This window comes from Ochotona princeps, chromosome 8 (genome assembly GCF_030435755.1).
Source record: "Ochotona princeps isolate mOchPri1 chromosome 8, mOchPri1.hap1, whole genome shotgun sequence".
NCBI classification, from domain to species: Eukaryota; Metazoa; Chordata; class Mammalia; order Lagomorpha; family Ochotonidae; genus Ochotona; species Ochotona princeps.
In genome coordinates this window covers 76,565,422-76,588,486 of record NC_080839.1, presented here as the reverse complement: position 1 = coordinate 76,588,486, position 23,065 = coordinate 76,565,422, and the positions used below count along the sequence as shown (strand labels likewise).

Here is a 23,065-nt window from a genome sequence, read left to right as displayed (position 1 = left end):
AGGCAATAATTTGCCAATAATTTGTAAGTCCAGCTGTTTGGGGGTGGTGTGGGTGGCTGATGACAGGACAGAGTCAGCAATGATCACAGAGGGGACTTTTTATAATGGGACTCCTAGGGAATCCACCCAGATGGCGTTTTCTCCTGATCGCCAAACTCAAGATTCTTGCCATGGTTGTCTAGAGAAAGAGAGACTTGGTCACACAGAAGGAGAGATATCCCTTCCAATATTAGTTCCAGGGATACTAGGAACAAGAAAAGCCTGTTGGGGGGTGGCCCACACAGTAGGGGGATGGGTGACAATGCCAGTAGGGCATGGACAGAGCCACTTCTGCAGCTGCAACTGCCTTCTTCCAGCCTTTCTGCTGGTTGTGATTTCTGCTAACCCACTTCCCCAACACAGGAAGCTCTGTGAAGAATGGTCCAGGACCCAGGCTGACACTGGTGGACAGAGCTCCCTGCCGTGTCCCAGGTGCTATGGGGACACCGTGCCCAGCTGCCTTCCAACCTGAGAGTGCTGCCTTTCTCCTGGACTTACCTTCCATTGAAATTTTATTCGCCTCCTGCCAGTAAAGACAGATTGTTTGTATTTAGATCCAATCCCAGAGTTTGTTGGTTGGGTTTTCACCATGTGGTTTCCTTTGGAAGGCAAGCACATTGGATCGGGTTGTTGGCCCACCTGCCATCCCACAACACAGACTTGTGGCCTTCAAGAACAGACACGTTCTGGGCCTGCAGGGCCACGATCACAACACTGGCTGATTTACTCTCCTCCCTCTCACTGTCCTCACATGGCTTTTCTCTGCACTTGCGTCTCCCTGCTTCTGCTTACAAGGACATCTGTGCTGCCAGGTTAACCTGAAGGACTTCCTTAGCTAACCTTCCCAAGAATTCAACCATAGAGAGACTGTGGGCATCAATGTGTAAATGTTTGGGAGAACACAGACTCTCCACCTGATAGGATACACAATTGATGCTTTGGGACCCAACAGCACACGGGGATTAGGTGTTAGAAGTCAAGGTCCTCATCTGAGAGTTGGGGAAGCTGAATCCCACATGGCGATGTCCAGTGGAAGTTACAACCAGTGTGTCCTCAGGAACTGGAATGCAGGAAGCCTGCCAGGAGCACTATTGCTGGTCAGCTCGGTGCTCCCCGAGTCCGGCAGAGAGTCATGGCTGGTCGGCAGGTCATGAGGACTGTGGTCATTGTTACAGGGGGCTGTACACTCTCACACTTCAGCAGACGTCATGTAGTGGCAGGAGGGTAGGAGGCTGGTGAGTCTGGGGCATCTTGCATAGCCTGTTCCTATGCAGGTATGGGTGCCCATAAGGCAAAGCAGAGCCTGCTGGCCAAGGGTGAGGAACCACAGGGACCACCCAATCCCTGCGCGGCTGCCCGCTGAGCCCTGCCCAGCCCTTTCTCTCTGATCCAGGGTGTTGCCGACACCTGCCACACGGTCCTGGCCAGACAGGATGAAACTGCACTTTATTTGCAAAAAATGTTTCCCAAGGAAACATTTAGCTTCTCAGAAGGAAATTCATGATCTGCAGGTGGTAACAAGTGAGTGAGGTTATGAAAGGAAGGGACAGGTGCCCTGTGTCTGAGCAAAGACCTCTGAACAGCCTGCTGGAATCCTGGGTAACAGGGAAGCCTTGTTGTCTTCAGAGTCCCACAGCCCCACAGTCCCACACAGCAGTGCCCATTCTGGGGAGGACTTGCATCTTGCTCCCCTCGCCTCCTGAGGGTCTTCTAAGGTGGAAGGAGCTTATGGATAAACGCTGGCTTTGGAGGTCTGTGTGGTTGCTCAGATGTGTAGACTGCCACCTGCAACACCAGCACCTCATACCAGTACCAAGTCCCGGCTGCCCTGCTTCCAATCCAGCTCCCTGCTGTTGTTTCTGGGAAGGCGTTGGAAGGTGGCATGGATCCCTGTTTGGGCCCCTGCCACCCAAGCGGGAGACCCAGATGAAGTTTCAGGCCCCTCAGCATGCATGTGTACTGTCACCTGCAAACTGTGCAACCACATGTTCAGAATCCATCGAGAGTCATTTCTGACCCTTGCTAGCACATTGTGAGGCAGGAATGCTACCATCCACATGTTAGATCAGTAAAGGAAGCCCAAGAAGACAGGTGCTTTGCCTGAAGTCACACAGCGGGTGACAGGAGACCTGGGCTAAGACTTCTCCCGAAAGGAACCTTCCGAAAGGAGCACTACACAGGAAGGCCACATTGATTCATTCCATCCAACTCACAAAATGGGAAGCCTTATGTTCAGAGAGGGCTCACAAGTTGCCCAAGACCACACAGCCATGTCATAAGAGAGACACACTTGGAAGGGGTCTTTGGTTGCGGGGCCTGCTCTGGGTGATTGTTGAGTGCAAGAGCATGTGAGAGAAGAACAAGCTGGGTTTCACCATGAAGCACCACCAGCATGCAACGCACAGACCGTTCTCTGCCCATTTCCCCTATTTGCAAAATGCTCCCAATTCATTTTGACTGTCCACCCAACTGCTCTCCTATCCATCTATACTCACCCAGCCAACTGCCCATCCACCTGCCCATCATCCATCATCCATCCATCCATTGATCAGTTGATTACTTTGTACCTCAAGCAATCACTAGGTCCTGTGTTAGGTGCTGAGGATCCAGACAAAGCAGATATCTGCCCTCAAAGAACTCACCATCTGAAGAGGGAAACAGGGAAATCAGAAACTGCTGCCTAGAGTTCAAAGAGCCACACCGGACACCTGCCAGGGTGGGGGATGGGAGGTGCCCTGGACGTGTCAGTAACAGACAAAGGTCCCTGGAGATGGTGGCATTTAAGGTTGCAGGTTGACAGGGAATCACAGGGCATTGGTGAAGAAAGTGAAGAAAGATGTGCAGGTTGAAACCGAGGGAGCCAAGTACTGCAGCTATTTTCTGCTAAGATTGATTGATTGATTTGAAAGGGAGGGAGGAAGAGAGAGAGAGAATTTAAAAAAGCTTCCATCTGCTGGTTCATTTCCCAAATGACTTTAAGCCCTGCGGTTGTTCCAGGCCAAAGTCAGGAGCCTGGAACCTCATCTGAGTTTTCTCTGTGAGTGGCAGAAGCCCAAGCACTTGATCTCCAACGGACATCAGCTGGGAGCTGGATCATCAGCAGAACAGCTAGGACTTGAACCAGCGTTTCTTGCATGGGATGCCAGCATCACAGGCAATGGGTCAGCTGCACTCAGCGTTACCTGGATACTCTGTCCTCCAGAATGGTGGGAGTGTGGGGCGGGGGTGGGGGGTACCCAGCTCCTTAGCTTTGCCTGGATACTCTGGCTTTGCCAGCTGCAGCCCACACAGCAGTTCTCACTGGTTGGAGCTCCATGGCCATGACACTCCCAAACAAAAGTAATGTGGAGTCTGGCATTGCAGGCGTGGCCCTGCATGGCCTTGCTGGGAACTGCCATCACTGCTTCTGATTCAGAGGCAATGTTCTGCCCGAGCCCCTTTGAAAACCCAATGGGAGCATCCATAGCTGCCCAGCTGTGCACACTGCCCCAGGCCCTGGCAAGACTTCACCCAGAGCAGCTGGAAGTGCAGGCCCTGTGACCCGAAGCAGTGCAGGCCCTGGTGGCTCCTCCTTGGAAGTTGCTCTGCTCTTCAGGCCACTTCTTTCTCTGAGGGGGTCTTAGTCTCGGCCAGCAGGTCCTGGACGAATGCCAAATCTCCCCCACTGTTCTGAAGTGACTCCTGGCTTTTCCTGAGGTGACCCAGCCATACCAAGTCCTCATCACAATTGGCTACCTCCTACTCTCCTGCAAACCCTGCTTCCCTTTTGAGGAACAATTCCAGCTTGAAGCCATTGCTCTGCCCTTGCACTTAAAGCAGTCAAGAGGAGCCAGGCCACACCTTCAAGGCATTTTGTAGAAAGAGCTTCAGGTAAGTATCTAATTTCATCCCTCACAAAATCTCAGGATCTAAGCAGGATATGACCAAGTTCCTTGCCCCTTAATGACAAAGATGGCCTTTCCTGAAGCTTCCAATAACGCATCCTTTCTTGCAGCTGCGCCCTCAGCAAAGTGGCTTTTCCCATCCATATCTCTTCCAACAGCTCCATCCACGGCCACTTAGGTACTCTTGATGCACATTGAAGCTTTCTCTGTGGCTCACACTCAAGCGGCAGACGGCAGCCAAGGCTGAGCTCTGTGTACTTGCTGCTAGAAAATGGGCTTTGTGAAGGCCCTGGCTGGATGAGGGCCAGGGAGGTGGATAGAGCTACAACCAAGAGCACTGCAGTTAATGGAGTATCATTCTTCCTGTGATATAGCCTGGCTCCATTAGCCCTAAGCCCGGGGACAAGGACCCTGCACTCACCATTCTCCCCCCACCTGTGCTCCTGGACGTGATAGAACCCCAGGAAAGTGTGGCAGAAATAAGAGCCCCTGGAGGGGTTCAGCTGTCCTCTAGCACCTGCTCAACTCCTGCTCTGCTTGGTTCACCCTCACAAACTACTGCTCCTGCCCTCCTTCTGTGGCTGTCCTCCCCGGACCTTCAGCTCCCCCTGGCATGGTTACAGCTACACCCATCCCTCCCAGGTCACACCACCCCACCCCTGGCTCTCCACAGCCCATCTGAGTTCTCCTGCCTGCTGCCTGGCCTTGGGAAGCCTTCAGAGAGTGTCCTGGACCCCAGGATGGTGCATCCTGTAGGTGCCCGGCTGAGGCCCAGTGCCCCATGAGTGGTGTTCCCAGCCTGCCTGCCTTCTGGTGAGAACAAGCAATAATAGCCTTAAAATTAGCAGGCTATGCACTAGGGGCGAGCTTGTCGGTTTCCAGCTTCAGTGGAGAGAACTACATTCTTTGGCACAGGCTACTCCGTGTTGGAGTTCGGGGCAAGTTGGGCAGGGATGAATTACTTTCTAGCCTTTGGATTTCCCTGTTTGGAGTCTTTCTTGTACTTCCTGATCTCTGCTGTACTCCCTACCCTGCGGTGTGCTCCCGAAGGCGCTAGGACAGAAGGTGTGGTTTCTGGCTCTCAGACTTCTTAGACCAGCCGTCAAGTTCTGTGAAGGGAGCAGAATGTGTGATTTCATTAAAAAAAAAAATCAGTGTAGACCTTGCTTCTTTCTTGCTTTCCACCCTTGGGAGAGGGTGTCCCTAAGCCCTCAGCTTCTCCCTTTGCAGGATCTGCAGCGGGAAGCAGCTGCAGGGTGCCTTGGTGATGTCCCCATCCTGGGTTCGCTGATGCTGCCATCTTGGGCAGCAAGCTTGTGTCCTGGGGGAACCACGGACCCCACTGAAGCTCCTGCTTCATGGCTGCAAGGGCTGTGTTTCACCTGAGGGCCAGTTCTCCTGCCAGTTGTCGGATGGGTGCCAAGGAAACATGCTTCCTCACCCATGCCTGAGAATGGGAACTGCTCTTGCTTCAAAATCAACCAAGAGTGTTGCACCAAAACACTTCTTTAAATTCCATTTTCCCCTGGATGTTAAATATTATAAAGAGAAATTCCACAGCCCTAGAAAGTCCCTGGCGCCCTGCTCTTCACCTCTTCTTCTCCCTATGCCTGGAAGGGGCTCTCTGCTTAGGCCCCACAGGTTTGTTTTGTCCAGGAAGTCACATACAGACTGCGTGCTTCTCAGATTGGCGTGTCAGCTCAGTAGAATGTGTCTCAGCTTCCTCCATTTTTTTCACGACTTGATAACACTGAGTGATACCCCCTGTCTGAAGCATCAACATACTCATTCACTCACTGAAGGACACCTTGGTTGCTTCCAAGTTTTGACAATTGTGAACAAAACTGATACAAATATCCACGTTCGGGATTTTGTGTGCAAATAGCTACTGCACTCCTTTAAATAAATTCTAAGGAGCATGGCTGCTGGATCGTATGGTAAAAATCTTCTTAGTTTTGTAAGAAGCCACCAAGGTGTCCCCTGTAGTGACTTTCCCACTTGGCCTCCCCACCAGCAATGAATGAGGGTGCCAGTGGTCCCACATTCCCCTACATTTGATGATGTCAACACCCTGGATCTTGGCCATTCTAATAGAAGTGGATCTTATTTATTTATTTATTTATTAAGATTTCGTTATTAGGAGTCCAGAAAAGTCTGTTCAGAAGGGGTGGATGTCTGAAACTTGCCAGGTCAGGCTTCCTACTGGGGATGCTAGTTTTCTGTCCACCGCTGCCAAGCAGCGGGTGAATCCTGGGCTTGCAGGAGGCCAGAGCACTAACCTCACTGGGCTTTACCTGTTGACCACTTGGCAATGAGCTTTGGGGTCTTGAGGGTGTGGAATTACTGCCTAGGGACATCCATGGATAAGGCCACTGTAAGTGTAGGTAAGGAATGAAGCCTGAGGGACACCCAATGACAGGGCCACTGTATTTGCTGGTGAGGGGAATGAGACCTGGTGGTTTAGAGGGGAGAGACTGTAAGATCTGTAAGAGTCAGACTCATGCACTAGCCCACATGGGAGTCCTGAGTTGAGCTTATTAGCATGGAACATTGCTGACCACCACACTCTAGTCCACACAAAAGCTAAGGCTGGGGGCCTGTCTACCAGGGCTAGATACCAGTACCTGACTGAATGTCAGAACAGGGGACAGATCACATTAGGCAGGGCCATGACACTAACCAGCAACACAAGAGAACCAGGTTCAGGGGTAGATTCTGTGGGGGATGTGTGGGCCCAACCCTGTGAAAATATAAGTCCCACTGGTTAGCTTAAGAGTTGGGGTGGTGATGGACTGAGCTAGGTGTGACCATGGAACTTGCCAACACTCACGTGTACAGGGACTGAGAATAGTCTGTACAGGTCAAGGTTGTAGCACCCACATGTGCATCCTAAAGCAGGATGTGGGGAAGGCCAGGCCACAACACTCACTAGCTCATACTAGGCCAAGATGGAAAGGCAGGCTAAGCCAGGCAAGAGCCTAGCACCCGCTGGCATGCATGAGATCTGGGTCTGGGAGTGGGCCGAGTGGGGAAACTTGGGAAACTCCCCTAGTGGGTCATAACTCCTGCTGGTGAGCATGTGGTCCAAGTCTGGGGGTTGAGCAGGCTGGGCAAGGTAACTCCAACTATTGGCTAATACGTGGGTTGGTTTTGGAAGGGGGCAGACCAGGCAAGGCGGAGCAAACCCTAGCTCACCAGTAAGTGCAGAAACCAGGCTGGAGCATAGATTATGTGGGGCTCAGCTGTTACACCTACTGGTTTGCATGAAATGGGAGTAGACTGAGCAGGGCCAGGTTCCAGCACCCACCAGCGAGAGTTGGGACTGGGGGCAGGCTGGGTCAGACCAGCCTGCAACATCCAAAGGCAAAGGCCAAGACAGGTGAGGAACTATGCCAAACTGGGTCACAGCAATCACTGGCAGGCGCAAGATCTATGGCGTGGAACAGGCCTGGTTGGGGAGCAAACGGGACGCCTTGGCTGTGTTGTGGTTCTGACTGGTGAGTGCAAGGGCTGAAGTTGGGGCTGCTATCTGGTCTGGACATGGCTGCAGTGTCCCTTGGTACAAGTGTGGACTGGGTCCATGGTGTGCCAGACTGCGTTCGTGAGAACCAGGGTAAGTGTATGACAGGCTGGGCTAGGTCTCTGCCCCTGCTAAGCCATATAGACTTGTGTCTGGGTGTGGGCCAGATTTGGCTGGGCTGTAGCACCCAACAGTAAAAACCAGAATGGGTGAAGGATGGTCAGGAAAGGCCACTGTTTCTGCTAGGACAGGAGGTGAACTAAGTAGGGCTGACCCATGGACCCACCGATGGGCATGAGATCTGGCATTGGGAGAGTTTCTGATGGAAGAACTTGGGCAACTCCTCTGTTGGGACACAGTCCCTGCAGGTGAGTGCAAGAACCACAATAGGGAGAAGCCAAAACCAGGCCAGAGAATGGTACCTACAAACATACATTTGGCTCAAGTCAGGGGCAAACCAGGCTGGGCCCATTCCTATCACCTGCTGGTGAATCTGAGCACCAGAATGGAATGTGGGTCAGGCTGGGTTGGGCTGCTACACAAGCTAGTCCACATGAGGGCCAGGAATGGGGGCTGACTTGGCTGGGATAGGCTGTAGCAATCACCAGTGTGAGATGAAATTGGGGGCGGGCCGGACCGGGCCAGGCTACGGCACCTGCTGTCAGATGCCAAGGTGAGGCAGGCCATGCCAGACTGGGCCACAATACCCAATCAACATGCATGAGACCCAGGGGGAAGAGGGTGAACCTGGTAGGAGGGCTGCATGGGATTCCCCTGCTGGACCACCACTCCCAGGAGTGAGCAAGAAAGTTGGAATAGGGGCAGACCAGACCTGGCAGGAATACAATACCTGGTGGCCTCATTGATCTGGGCTGGGGAAAAGCCAGGCTGGGTTGACTGTTCCTACTGGTGCATGCATAAGCCAGAGTGGGTGTGGGTTGGTTGGGCTGGCAGATGCTGGCATGGGGTGCAAATTCTGCCAAGTTAAACTGCAGAACCACCTAGAGAGTATAAGATCTGGGAATGGGAGTGGGCCTAGTAGGGAAATAGTGGGCACCTCTTTGCTACTCTGACTGGTGAGCATCAGAACCAGGACTAGGGCACGCATGGTTAGACAGAGAGTGACACCCGTCAGCACGTGTGTGGGTGGGATAGTGGGACTGGTTGGGTTGAACTAGGCTTCAATGCCCAGTGACATGTATGAGAGCTGAATGGGATGTGGGACAGACTAGACCAGTCTGCTGTACATACTGGCAAGCAGGAACCAGGGGAGGGGGCAGGCCTGATGGGGGTTATTGTGGGTCGCTTTGTCTAGGCTGGAGCTCCCACTGGCTTGCGAGAGGGCCAAGTATATGGTAGGCAGGATCAGACTGGGCTCCAACACCCACTGATCTGTATAGAAGATTGGGCCAGAGACAGAACTGGCCCAGCAATTGCACCCACCATGATGTGCATAAGCTGATTGGGGCAACGTTCTATGCCAGACCCTGTATTGGGAAGCACACACAAGAATCAGGTCTGGGATCACCTCAGATGAAGTTTCTTTGTGGATCCCCCAACTGAACTGCTGGATTCAGAACCCAAACCAGGGAGAGAATTGCAAGTTCCATGGTCTGACTGTGGAGTGCATGTGTCAGAGCTGGGCCTCCTCAGTGGCTTAGACGGAGCAGTGGACATGGATGATATGGCAGTACATTGGAGCCTGCAGAGGACACCAGGTACCATAACAGAGGATGGAGGACAGAATAAATTGATCAACTACTGCAGCCAAGTGTTGGCAGTGAATATCTGGGCAAATGGAGACTCTCAGGTGAACTATGTAAACCAGTGGATTCTGGAGAGATTTCATCGTGCTTGGAGTGGCAAGATCGGCAACAATTCAGAACTGTTGAACTATCAAAACCTCTTGAATATTCTCCATACTGATTTCCATAGAGGCTGTACCAGCCTGCAGCCCCACCAGCAGTGGAGTAGGGATCCCTTTTCCCCGCAACCTCGCCAACAAGTGTTGTTGGTGCTTTTATTCATGTGGGCCAGTCTTACTGGCGTTAGGTGGTACCTCATTGATGTTTTAATTTGGATTTCCCTTATTGCCAGGGAACTTGAGCATTTTTTCATATGCTTATTTGCCATTTGGGTTTGTTCCTTTGTGAAGTGTTTGCCCATTTCCCGTGCCCATTTCTTGAGTGGCTTGTTTGTTTTGACATTTTGGTTGTTTTGTAGCTTTTTGTATATTCTGGAGATCAGCCCTCTATCACCTATGTTGTGTGCGAAGATCTTCTCCCATTCTGTGGGTTGCCTTTTTACTTTGTTGATTGTTTCTCTAGCTGTACAGAAGCTTCTTAGTTTGATGAGGTCCCAATTGTTTATTTTGGTCTCGATTTCTACTGCATTTGGAGTCTTTTTTAGGAAGTGAGGGCCTACCCCTAAGTGTTCCAGTGTGTTTCCAACATTTTCTTCCAATAGTTTGAAGGGAAATCAGTATGGAGAATATTCAAACAACTCAAATTCAACATACCGTATGATCCAGCAATAGCACTCCTAGGAATATATCCAGAACACTTGTTTTATGAGAAACCAACATGCACTCCTATGCTCATAGCAGCACAATCAGTAATTGCAAAAACATGGAAGCAACCAAAATGCCCATCAACAGAGGATTGGATAAGAAAGCTATGGTACATCTACTCCATGGAATACTACTCAGCTATTAAAAAAAACAAAATGCAGTTCTTTGTGGCCAAATGGGCCAAACTGGAAACCATAATGCTAAGGGAAATGAGCCAATCACAAAAGGTTAAATACCACATGTTTGCCTTAATTTAAGATGATATGATGTTATGTATAACATGTTATGTTTTGAATGTTATATGTTGTGTATAAACTAAATTGAAGTATAGGTGAGGTGGTCACAGAAGGTGGCTGGGAACTCGCATTTACTTTTAACATATTGGTTACTCATTACTATGTCAATTAATTCCATAATGATGTAAATTTTTGCTGATGGTATGTTGGAGCTTTCAATTGACTGGGATGATACTCTGCTGGCTCTGTCTTCAGACCAGAGAGGGTGTACCTAAGAAACCGTTGAACTTGACTGGACAATAAGATGCTGGACTCTATGTTTGGTATACGCTTGCAATGGGGGAATCTCAACTGAACTTGAGCTGTGGTTATGCAACAAGGTGGAGGAATCCACCATGGTGGGAGGGTTTGGGGAGGGGTGGGAGAACCCAAGTATCTATGTAACTGTGTCACATAATACAATGTAATTAATGAAGTTAAATAATAAATAATTAAAAAAAAAAAAAAAAACCTCTTGAGCAGGACCCTCAGAGCATGCTTCGTATCAGGGACGCTGGGATGGTTGGGAGGCTGGGTGTGGCTGCTCTCCTTATCTTCCCCTGTCCCCAGACACAGGGAGGAAAAAAGAGAATGTGGAAGCAATGGTCTCACCCTATCACCCTGATCAACTCTGTAAAAATCATCATAAATAAAAAATAATCTTTTTTAAATGAAAGAAAGAAAAAAAGAGATTTCTTTATTTTTATTGGAAAGGTAGAGCAGATTTACAGAGAGAAGGACAGACAAAGACCTTTTGTCCTTTGGTTCACTCCCCAGGTGGCCACAATGGCCGGAGCTGAACTGATCCAAAGCCAGGAGCCAGAAGCTTCTTCCATGTCTCACTTGTGGGTGCAGGGTCCCAAGGCTCTGGGCCATCCTCTGCTGTCTTCTTGCGCCATAAACAGGAAGCTGGATGGGAAGTGGAGCAGCCAGGAGAGGAACTAACGCCCATATGGGATCCTGGAGCACGCAACACGAGGATTGAACCATTGAGTCATCGCGCCAGCAGGTGTGTGTGTTGAAGCAGCTTCATTTGTGGAGATATGTAGCATAGCTACAGGAAAATCATGCCGCCTTCGGATGATGGGGATGGAGCAACACCAACACAGGGCTTGCTGTCACATCTTCAGAATGTCTGGGCTCATCCTGGTCACTCCTTGGCATCTAGTGGACAGCAGCTCGGGGTCTCCTGAGGATATCAAGGCTCACACAGTCTTTTTTTTCTTAATATTCATTTATTCATTAATAACATTGCATTACATGACACAATTTCATAGGTACTGGGATTCCCACCCCTTCACCCCAAACCCTTCCCCCATCATGAATTCCTTCACCTTGATGCATAACCACAGCTCAAGTTCCGTTGAGATTCCCTAATTAAAAGTTTACACCATACAGAGTCCAGCATCCCACTGTCCAGTTTAAGTTCAACGGCCTCTTAGGGAGGCCCTCTCAGGTTTGTAGGCAGAGCCAGCAGTGTGTCACCTCGATCAATTAGAAGCTCCAACATATCATCAGCAACAGTCCAGGTATGATGAGGCTGGTGCAGAGTCCACTGATTGACATAGTCCATCTTAGGGTTTCCCCTTGTCCAGTTTTCCGCTGGAAGCATAAAGCTGAGGTGGTTGATTCATCTACTCCATTTTCCATCTTTTTTTTGATTAATGCTTTGATTCCTCCATTTTGTTCAGGGGAATCCCCCTAAAAAAAAACTTTGAGGCATTCCCAGTCCAGGCTCCTACATGTACTACTAGTAAGCACAGTGCCCGCCACAGTCCATCACTCCGATCAGCTGATGGTTTTAACCCCTGGGTTGGTTCTCTTCTGAGCCCCGACCTCTATTGGAACCAATGAGTATCGCATCTCTCCCGGCTCTGCCCATCACACTCTCATCCCTCACCTAAACCAGTGGGAGGAGTGCTGGTCGGGTGTTGCATTCCCTACTGGCACAGGCCATTTCACCTTGGCATTTTGTGTTTTGTACTGTTTTTTTTTTTTTTTTTTTTTTTTTTATCGCAACCAAACCCGGCCAGGCCCCCACACAGTTTCAGCACTTGGGCTTGCCAGTGGATGACGTGAACCGACTCAGCCTGGTCTGCCCCAACCCGAGCCAAGTGTATGCCAGTGGGTCACATTCCAAAGCCTCTTCTGGGTTATTTACCTCCATGCTTCCTGCGTTTATTTGTAGAGTCAGTGTCCTGTCAGAGGAACTGTTCAGGTTCCTCCCTCCGACTCCTTCCTGGTGTCGGGCTTCACAAGGCTCACACAGTCTTAAGCACCTTGGAAAAAACAGCTCCGTGTTTGCACAGTCTCTAGATTACTTACCCAGACACAATGATAAATGCTCTGCAAATATTTGCTCTATTGTATCATCTGGGGTATAATGACAGGAAGGAACTGTCGTTGCTTGGCATGACTGATTGTTTTTTTCTGAATATTTTCCTTCTGGCATTGGTGGCATCCAAGGATACAAATGGATGCAAAAGGCTGGCTACAGCGAACCCACTGTATATGTTAATTTTCCAACCAAATTTTGTTTTAAAGATTTATTTATGTTTACTACAAAGTCAGATATACAGAGAGGAGGAGAGACAGAGAGGAAGATCTTCCATCCGATGATTCACTCCCCAAGTGAGCCACAACGGGCCAATGCACGCCAGTCCGAAGCCGGGAACCAGGAACCTCTTCCGGGTCTCCCATGCGGGTGCAGTGTCCCAATGCATTGGGCCGTCCTCAACTGCTTTCCCAGGCCACAAGCAGGGAGCTGGATGGGAAGTGGAGGTGCAGGGATTAGAACCGGCGACCATATGGGATCCTGGCGTGTTCAAGGCGAGGACTTTAGCTGCTAGGCCACGATGCCCAATTTTCCAACCAAATTAAAGGAAAATGCTAATAGACTGTTTTAGAGCATACCCCCCCACCCCAGCTATTTATTTACCCTCCAGGGGGCAAGCAGGTACCCTTGCTTTTCCACCCTCCCTTTGTTCTGCTCTCTGGCTGTCCTGTTTGTTCCTTACTGAAGTTCAGGCAGCTCAGCCTCAGGCCCCAGGAGAGTGGCCACCATCAAATTCTCCAACATGGTATCTTGCTACCCATCCAGGGCTGGTGGCAGCCCTGTCACACGCACGGTCCTCCACCCAAGGCCCAGGTGATAAGTCATCACTGAGCAGGACGGTCACACATTCTTTTTATCTAATGACAAAAACTGAGGCTTGAAAAAGCAAAAGGAAGCTTAGGACTGGCATTTCTTTTATCCAAATTTTCCAGATTGTTCCTTTCCATGTTCTCCTCCTGTCTACCCTATTTCCTACCCAGCATCACCCCCTGTCCCACCGCTGCCCTGGACTTCCAGGGAACTGGTCTACCCTGGCAGCAGATACACTGAGCCTCCCTGCTCACCAGTTCCTCTCCTTGGGAGTGGCAGGAGCAAGGACAAGGCTGGGCACGGGCATCTCCTGGATGCTCCTGGGTGCACGTAGCACGTAATGAAGTGTGAATTTCCAGTGCAGTGCAGAAATGAGTAGTAATGAAAGGCATTATTAAAATCAGCAAAACACAAGGACATTTTGGGCAGATCTGATGAGTCCGTAAAAAGAGACTAGATTACAGCTTGCATTTCCCTGCTGTCTAGACAGATCAGTTAGACACACATGTGCTGGTTTTAATTAGCACCATGGAAATGGAGAGTTCTGGAGCCCAAAATGTTATCGTTCAACAAATAGAACAACAGCCACACGCAATGAAGAGGCACACAACTCCAACAACCAGCCTCCCATAGCACTGAGTCCACTGGGGCGGGGGCGGGGTTAGAGGTTTCCAACGGCCTTTAAATGAAAAACCCACAGAAGGCAAAATTGCTGCGGTTTTCTGGCTTCTAGAAGCCTCTGTGCTCCCACCCCTCCCCCACGGTGCCAGGGACGGTATAATTTCATAGACGTCAGACAAAGGGCTGAAGGCATCACAGCAAGACACCTTCCGTTTTCACTCAGAAAGGCCAGACTTCTCTTTGTAGGTTTAACCCTTGGGAAAATTCTAGAAGGATCCAGACTGCAGGCTTCAGTTTTACATTCAGGACTTTCAGCCGGCAGAGGACATGTGGTGTTTGTTTGTTTATTGATTTTATCTTCTGGAATCTCAGCTTAACCCTCCCCACACCCAAAAAATGAGGCTTTTAGAGTAGGAACATAAGGGAGCGTCCAGGAGCATTGAGGTCCCGGTTGCAAGGGAGAGGGTGGTGTTGCGGTGTTGCCATGTGCCAGGGCTGCTGTGGGCCAGGGTTGAGAGCTGGCCTCAGAAGCAACACCCCTCCTCTTCCCATGGTGCAGCAGGCTGCATGTCCAGGATGAAGGTGCTGGCAGGGAACGTTCTTATGAGCTGGCTCCTTGGTTTCAGGCGCCACTTCTCTCGGGGTGCTCCTCGGTGGAGAGAACCAGACTTCTCCTTCTTCCTCCTCTCCTAACTATGAAGCCAAACTCCTTGATTCTAAATATAATTTCTATAGGAGGTTCAATGGGTGAATGTGGGGAACAGAGACAAGAACATTCTGTCTGGAACAGGAACAGGGGACAGTACTGGACAAAAGACCTCAGGTCACTCGGAATGGACAGGGCCTAAGAGGATGAGTGGGGTTTGGTAGGCAACAAGTGAGGGTCCTTCTAGGCTCAGGAATCCCAGTAGACCCAGCTTAGAGACTGCCAGGCTCAGCAGAGGCTGGGCACAACATGCCCACAGGCAGGGGAGATGGCCTGATCCTCACCGTGGAAGGGAGAACAACCTCCCTGCGGCCCTTGCCCAGTCCTGCTCAACTTCCAGAAAACCTTCCCTCTGTTGGCCTGACCCTGTGCTGAGGGCCTAGCCCACAGCTCCCAACAGCAGCAGCTGGCAGAGTGCAGCTCCGTGAGACGGCCAAGGGCTGCAGATGCTGGGTTCCAATGGTGCAGAGTATAGCAGGCTGCCCCCTCCCACCTGGGCCAGAAGCTGGGCACAGTGGCAGACAGCGATAGTCCGGAGCAGGTGGGGTGGAGCTGAGACTGACTGACCCTGCGTTGCAGGCCAGCAGAGGCTGAGCGTGGAGGAGTGGGGAGAGGATGCCTGGGGGTGGGGCTGCTCTGTAGTCTGTGGGCACTTCCTTGAGGAGCAGCTGCTACAGGGTGCTGCTAGCCCAGGTGTGGGCTGCTGCTCTGCTCATCATTCTGCCCACTTCTACAGGATCTGCCCATGCTGACTACGTGCTGCCAGAGGTGGTCTCTCCAAAGGAATGCTATTCAGTCATGAAAAGGAAGGAAGTTCTGGTGCACACCCTGGCCTGGCGGAACTGCCAACCACAGGTGGGAACAAGCTCCAAGCGTCACCTACGAGAAGATCCACAACAGACAGACCTGCGGACAGGAACTGGACCAGGGACTGCTGGGAGAGCATGGGAGGCCAAGGCTAAAAGGCATGGGGTTTGATGCAAATGTTACATGGCTCTGCACATAGCCCAGTCACCGGACTGTTCACCCAAGTGGCCCTTTGGTGTGGATGTGCATTCTAACTCTGTACAGCTGGCATAAATCAGATCTCTGCCCCTCTGTGGCACCAGCCACATCTCAAAGCCTGAAGAGCCACTTGCAGCCAGCTAGTCGAGGCTGTTGTGAGACGTACCCAGGCGGAGTGCTTGATCTCTGCTGGGTAAGGGCCCCTTATTTAGGCCTCCTGCTGTCTGCTCCCAGCCCTATATCCACCTCTGTCATGGGGCTGCACCCTGCGAGGGTGGCCTCTGCCTCATTTTTTGCTCTGTCCCCAGCACGCAAGATGGGGCATGGTCTCAGTGAGGACTGGTAACATTTGCTGGTTAGAGGAGTGCGTGGGCCTCCTCTCCATAGCTTTCTCCACACCCCCAGCTGCACCAGCCCCACTCTCCTGCAGGCTGGCACCCAGTCCCCACCATACCCTACAGCTGTTGCCAGCACCCACTGTGGTTATCTCACTCTGCAGATGGAAAACGGCAAGTGTAAGGAAGGCAGCTCCCTGCAGGGGTCCCCTGTATTAGTACTTCAGAGCTGCCGTGGCCACGTGCCCCACATTGGGTGATTCCAAACAGCAGCAGTGGATGCTCTCAGGGTTCAGGGTCAACACCAAGGTGCCCCCGGGGTGGGGCCCCTCTTGGGATCTTGGGACTTGGCTCCTGTCTTACGGTGGTGACTTGACATCCTCACCATGTTCAGATGCATGTCCACATCACTGCAACCTCTGTTGTGCCGTGTCCTCCTGCGCATGAGTCTCATACAGGCCCCAGTGATTGGATTTAGGGCACATCCTACCCTAGAATGACTCATCTTCTCTTACAACCTCAAAGACCCAATTTCCAAATAGCTTACATTCACAAGCACTGGGGTGAGAACTTTGAACCTGCTTTTTTTTTTTTTTCCTGAAAGATTTATTTTATGTATTTGAAAGACAGGGTTACATAGAGGAGAAAGATAGATCTTTCATTCTTTGGTTTACTCCCCAGATGACAGGACTGGGCCAGCCTGAAGCCAGGAGCCAGGAGCTTCTGCCAGGTCTCCCACGTGGGTGCAGCAACCCAAGCACCTGGGCCATCTTCTGCTGCTTTCCCAGGAGCATTAGTAGGGTGCTGGGTGGAAGTGGAGCAGCCAGGACTCAATATATGAGATGCCAATGTCACAGGCAGTGGTTTAACCTGGTAGTACCACAACACTGGCCCCACGCTTGCGAGTGTTTCTGCGGGCAATGGAAAGGATCTCACCACTGGCGAATGTCAGAGCTTGGCAAAGCCCCCATTCACAGCTGTTCTCTTCCCATCAATCAGTAAACACACTCAAAAACAGCATGCATGTCACACATTTTATAACCAGGGAACTCGAGGGGCACAAGAGACCCAGCCTTCTCTCCCCTGTCATTGCAGAGCAGGCTTGGAGCATCCCCCACACCTCTCCCCTCCCTACAGCCATGGTGGTCCATCCTGTGTAGACCCTGCTGCTTACCATATCTTTGGCATCCCATCGACAGGCACCTGCCGTGGACAGCAGCGGGCATCTCCTCTATCGCACTTTGCCTCGGCTGCCCCTGGGGCCATGACTTGCTGAAAGCACTTGCTGCAGCCAGAGTCAGCCACTGGCTGAGTGGATTCGAGCCTCACTGATTTTTCTCATGTCTGATACTCTCTGAAGTTTTCTGTCCTATACAATTTCACTGACAAAACATTTGCTATTATCCACTACAGATTTTACTAGCAACCACTGAGTGGTGATGGTAAGTGCGGTCCAGACGCCCTGGGCCCACTGGGCTCTTGGGATGACCAGTCCCACCCCTGACTGGGTGCCCATCCCCTGCCAAGGCAAGCAGCCTACACCTGACCTCCAGGCCCCCACCCAGCACCACCTGCCACAGTCTCGGGGTTTAGGCCTGCCACCAGATCCCGAGGTCTCCAAGGATGAGACAGATGGTGTCCTTCCACCACAAGAACCACTGGAGACAAGTGAGGAATGTCCGCTCTATTATGCACAGTTTACAGCTTTTAAAGGATAAGAAAGGGGAGGGCAGGAGGGCATCTTCTGAACTCCCTCCCCAAGACACTGTGATTGGCTATATGACACATCTATTTCCCTTGACCTTCTGGTCATGTTCCATGTGTATTCCCCTTGGCCTTCTAGCCATGTTGGAGGTCACACTCCACAGGTAGGCCTGGAAGCTGTGCTTCAGGCCATTGGGTAGTAAACTCTAAACCACACCCACCAAGTAATGGGGCAGGGACCTGGGGAGATTGCCCCCACCACAGCCTGAGCCTCATTGCTGCTTGGGTTCTGGATTTGCCTTTTCAGTATGCTCTCACTCCAGGCCTACTCTCGCATTAGTATTCCTCATTTTCTGTATTCCTGATTTTCTAGTAATTGCGACGTTGGTGCTAGGGGGAGAAGCCAGCGCTTGCAGGTGTCCGTCCCTTGCTGGGCTGGGCTGGGCTGTGACCCCATCTTTCATGTGTAAACACATCAGTCCTAAGTCTTCACTCCCAGTGTCTCCTTATCAAGCCCTCACAGAGCAAGCTGGCATTTCCCTTGCCCTACTACCCCAGGACCAGGCACTTGACAAACAGAGGCCACCACTGCATCCAAAGACTGCCAGGGTCATTCCGAGACACCTGTCTTAAACCACTGACCTGTCTGCCCATGGGCTCTGGCCTCCTGCCCCTCCCTCTGGCAGAGACTTCCCTAGACTATCTCCTTCTCTGGGAATTTGCAAGAATGTCCCAACGACTAGGACAGTATTGAGCTCTCAGGGTCAGCACTCAGTCACCTCCACAAACCACACCCCATCTCCACGAGTGTCTCTGTGTGTGTGTTTGGGGTCAGATTCACAACCCCAGGCTCTCCAGGCCTTTGCTGCACCTTCCATGCAGTGACGGCACCACTGGGGATGCTGGTGGGGTTTGGCCTGTCTGGGGGGTCTCCATCAGATGCCCTAGCAGGAACCGAGGCCAAGGGAATGCGGTACTCCTGAGCAAATGCAGCTCTTCTAGCTCCCAACCAAATGGCCACACTCAGCACTCCCTATGGGGAACTTCTGGGAGTCCACTCCTTGTCCATAACTTCAACTGCAACCGCTACTTGGCAAAAAAAAAAAAAAAAAAAAAAAAAGTCCTGGATGACACAATGCACTCAGAGCCCACACCCAAGTGAGGAGAGGGGTGTGTGTATGTACTATAGGGGCTCAATAAGTGTCTGATTAAGTAATGGAACAGATGAGTGTCTAAGTTCCTTAAGCTTGGACAGGGAGGTGATTGAACTTCACAAGGAAACACTGAACACAGCGGAGAAGGGAAGCAGGGAAGGCCTGGAGAATGAGTTTGGGCGTGACCAGGTGAGCTGCACAGTGTTAGAGGGAATGAGCTTTTGCTCTCAGCGGGATTGGGTCCCACCCCAGCTCACTGGGGTGACCTTGACAGGTTACCTGACTTCCTGTTTCCCAGACACTTGCTGAGAGAATAAATGAGGACAAGCCAGAGCACGGGAGCACTTGGTGACCAGTGCACAAACCACGCCGCTGATGCACCTGCCCTGATCTGCTGCTTCCAGGAAGCCAGGGTCCAGGCAGGTGGGGCAGAAAAGCCAGCCTGGGACTGTGCGCAGAAGCCACAGCAGATCTTGACCACAAAATGTGTGTGATGGGGGTGGCAGGGTGCTGGAGGAGAGTGGCCATGCTGGGCGCTTCTTGCCTTTAGCTGTCCCCTGCCCTTGGAGGTGGATGGACTTCCAATGCTCGCCTCACAGGGTCAGGAGCACGTGGGAGAAGCCCCAATAGGGCAGCTTAAGAGAGCGCGAGGGCGAGATCGGGCACCATATCCTACCCCCCAGCAACAGGCGGCCGAGTCCTCTCGTCCCCCATCCTCCTCCAAACAACCGCAAGAGGGCAAGTCGGCGGTCCTGGCAGGTCCAGGACCCCGAGTGCGGGGTCCACGTGTCCGGCTGCAGTCAGGGAGAGGGCGGCGGCAGACTGTGTGCAAGGGAGGTTCACTGGTCCCCGGCAGCCACGGCGCGTGCCGCGCAGACTCTCACCAGAAGAGGGTACAGTTTGCTACGCTCCTGACGTCAGGCTGGAATCCCTATTGTGTTTAGACACCGCTCGGCAAGGCGAGCTCAATCAAGTTCTCTCTCCGCACGCCTCGGCAGACGGCGATGGTCCGGCGGCTCCGAGACCTGCCTGCCCGTGCGCCCCAGAGCTGAAGCCGGCGCTCGCAGCCCACGAGCGGATCCCGCTACCGCACGCAGCCAAGCAGCAGCGGAAGATCGCACCGCCTGGGAGTCTGGGGTGAGTGCTTCTGGGCGAGAGTACCCCATCCCCCGGCGTAAACCCCGGGACACGCCCCTGCGCCCCAGGCCCGCCCGCCCGCCCACCCGCAGCCCCTCAGCAGCCGAGCGCATGCCTCCCCCGCGGCGCGCACCCGCCTGCGACCGCCTGCTCTGACTGCCCTTCCGGGCTTTTCTGAGAGCAGCCGCGCACCACTGCAACCCGCCCGACCCCCACCCCCGGCGGCAGCAGCGTCAGGGGGCGCGGAGCCCGGCTGTGAGGGCTCGCGCCGCAGGAGGATGGATGGGTCCGGAGAGCGCAGCCTCCCAGAGCCGGGCAGCCAGGACTCGGCGGCGGCGGGCGGCGACATGGAGATCGTGGTCAACGTGGGGGGCGTGCGACAGGTGCTGTACGGAGATCTGCTCAGCCAGTACCCCGAGACGCGGCTGGCCGAGCTGGTGAACTGCTTGGCTGGCGGCTACGACACCATCTTCTCGCTGTGCGACGACTACGACCCCGGCAAGCGCGAGTTCTACTTTGACCGGGACCCGGACGCGTTCAAGTGCGTCATCGAGGTCTACTACTTCGGGGAGGTGCACATGAAGAAGGGCATCTGCCCCATCTGCTTCAAGAGCGAGATGGACTTCTGGAAGGTGGACCTGCGCTTCCTGGACGACTGCTGCAAGAGCCACCTGAGCGAGCGGCGTGAGGAGCTGGAGGAGATCGCGCGCCGCGTGCGCCTCATCTTGGACGACCTGGGTGTGGACGCGGCCGAGGGCCGCTGGCGCGGCTGCCAGAAGCGTGTGTGGAAATTCCTGGAGAAGCCTGAGTCGTCGCGGCCAGCGCGGGTGGTGGCCGTGCTATCCTTCTTGCTCATTCTCGTGTCGTCAGTGGTCATGTGCGTGGGCACCATCCCTGAACTGCAGGTGCTTGACCCCGATGGCAACCGCGTGGAGCACCCCACGCTGGAGAACGTGGAGACAGCGTGCATCGGCTGGTTCACTCTCGAGTACCTGCTGCGCCTCTTCTCGTCACCCAACAAGCTGCACTTTGTGCTGTCCTTCATGAACATCGTGGACGTGCTGGCCATCCTGCCCTTCTATGTGAGCCTCACCCTCACGCACCTCGGCGCGCGCATGATGGAGCTCACCAACGTGCAGCAGGCGGTGCAGGCGCTGCGTATCATGCGCATCGCCCGCATCTTCAAGCTGGCGCGCCACTCCTCGGGCCTGCAGACCCTCACCTATGCACTCAAGCGCAGCTTCAAGGAGCTGGGGCTGCTGCTCATGTACCTGGCCGTGGGCATCTTCGTGTTCTCGGCGCTGGGCTACACCATGGAGCAGAGCCACCCGGAGACGCTGTTCAAGAGCATCCCCCAGTCCTTCTGGTGGGCCATCATCACCATGACCACCGTGGGCTACGGGGACATCTACCCCAAGACCACGTTAGGCAAGCTCAATGCTGCCATCAGCTTCCTATGTGGCGTCATCGCCATCGCGCTGCCCATTCATCCCATCATCAATAATTTCGTCCGCTACTACAACAAGCAGCGCGTCCTGGAGACAGCGGCCAAGCACGAGCTGGAGCTCATGGAGCTCAACTCCAGTAGTGCAGCTGCGGCGTCTGAAGGCAAGGCAGGCGGCCACCGCAGCGACCTGGACATCCCAGCCCCGCCGGAGCCCGCCGGGAAGGAGGGGCCAAGCTGGGGCAGCCGCCTGAAACTCTCACACAGCGATACCTTCATCCCCCTCCTGACGGAGGAGAAGCACCACAGGACCCGGTTGCAGAGCTGCAAGTGATGGAGAGCTTCCCGGCAGACGGGGACGGGGCTGTGGACATGAGGGCCCTTGACAGGTGTGAGTGGAGCTGCCCCGGGTCTCCCTGATCCCGGCCTCCCCCCGTCCTAGCACCCCCTGGAACATTCTCTGCAGGTCCCCCTGGCCCCTCTGACCAGGCTGGGTAATACTCTGCCTCCATGTGTCCAGGGGCTGGGAAGGCAACCTGGGTGGGCCGAGGGGCCTAGCTGGCAAGAGCGGCCTGGCTGGCAAGAGTCGCCTGCTGGGCTCTGTATCTCCTTCAATAAAACCTCCTACCCTGTGTGTCCTGGGTGCTGTCTCAGGCTGGCTGGTGCCCCCTAGCGGGGTTCAGGCAGGGCCAGAGTGAGGTGTGTATCCCAGGGCAGCTGTTCTTGGTGGGAAGCTGATGGAAGCCTAGTGCCAGGCGGAGTGCAGCCCGGAGGCAGCACTGTGCCATGTCCCGGGAGGCTCTGCCTCCTTCTGTGTTCTGGAGGAAAAGCCTGGTCCCCCAGCACTCCCAGGATGGAGTGAATTCCTGAGCCTCGGAGGGAGCAGCGTGACCTCTGCCCAGCACTCAGCCTCCCTGGGGCCCATTTCACTTTTTTTCTGAAAGCTGGTAACAGACACTAGATAGCTGTGCTGCTTTTACAGGTGACAAAGCCGAGGCCAGGGTTGCACACAGCAGGGATTTGCTCCTAGGCCTGCTGTCAGGTGGGGTCTGCTTGGGTGGGGTCTGCAGCACAGGGGAGAGGGGTGTCTGCGCTGAGGGCTGACTGCCTTGAGGTCCGGAGGCCTGGGCAGGAGGGTGGGGGTGGTCTGCTGCAAGGCAGACCTTAATATGCCTCCCACCCAGGGGCTCACTACCAAGGCAACAATTAACAGGGGTTGAGCCCCAGAGCAGGAGACCCAGGCAGTCCTTGCTGCTCATTCTGGCCAACCTCTCTGAGCCTTGTTCAGCTTTGTGGAACCTGGGGCTCCCAACATGGAGCACTTGGCACTGACTCCTTGCTCAGCAGGCCCTGGCTGTCCCCAGTGCTCTCGGCCGGCAGATGGGGTGGAGTCCAGCACAGCTCACTGTCTTCTGCTCTGCCCCCACCCACGTGCAACTGGAGGGTGTGCGTGCAGAGCCCAACCTGCAGGGTGCCCAGGCAGGGTGGACGGGGCTGGTGACCGGGTGTGGGGTGTAGCAAGCACGC

General features: G+C 53.4%; 1 protein-coding gene across 1 annotated transcript; it reads left to right on the top strand.

The window, feature by feature from the left end:
- The first annotated feature begins 20,266 nt into the window (after nt 1–20,266).
- Nucleotides 20,267–22,113, top strand: KCNF1 (potassium voltage-gated channel modifier subfamily F member 1). The gene has a single exon (XM_004582604.2). The coding sequence runs from the start codon at nt 20,373–20,375 to the stop codon at nt 21,870–21,872; it is 1,500 nt and encodes a 499-aa protein (XP_004582661.1). The 5' UTR covers nt 20,267–20,372; the 3' UTR covers nt 21,873–22,113.
- The last annotated feature ends 952 nt before the right edge of the window (nt 22,114–23,065 follow it).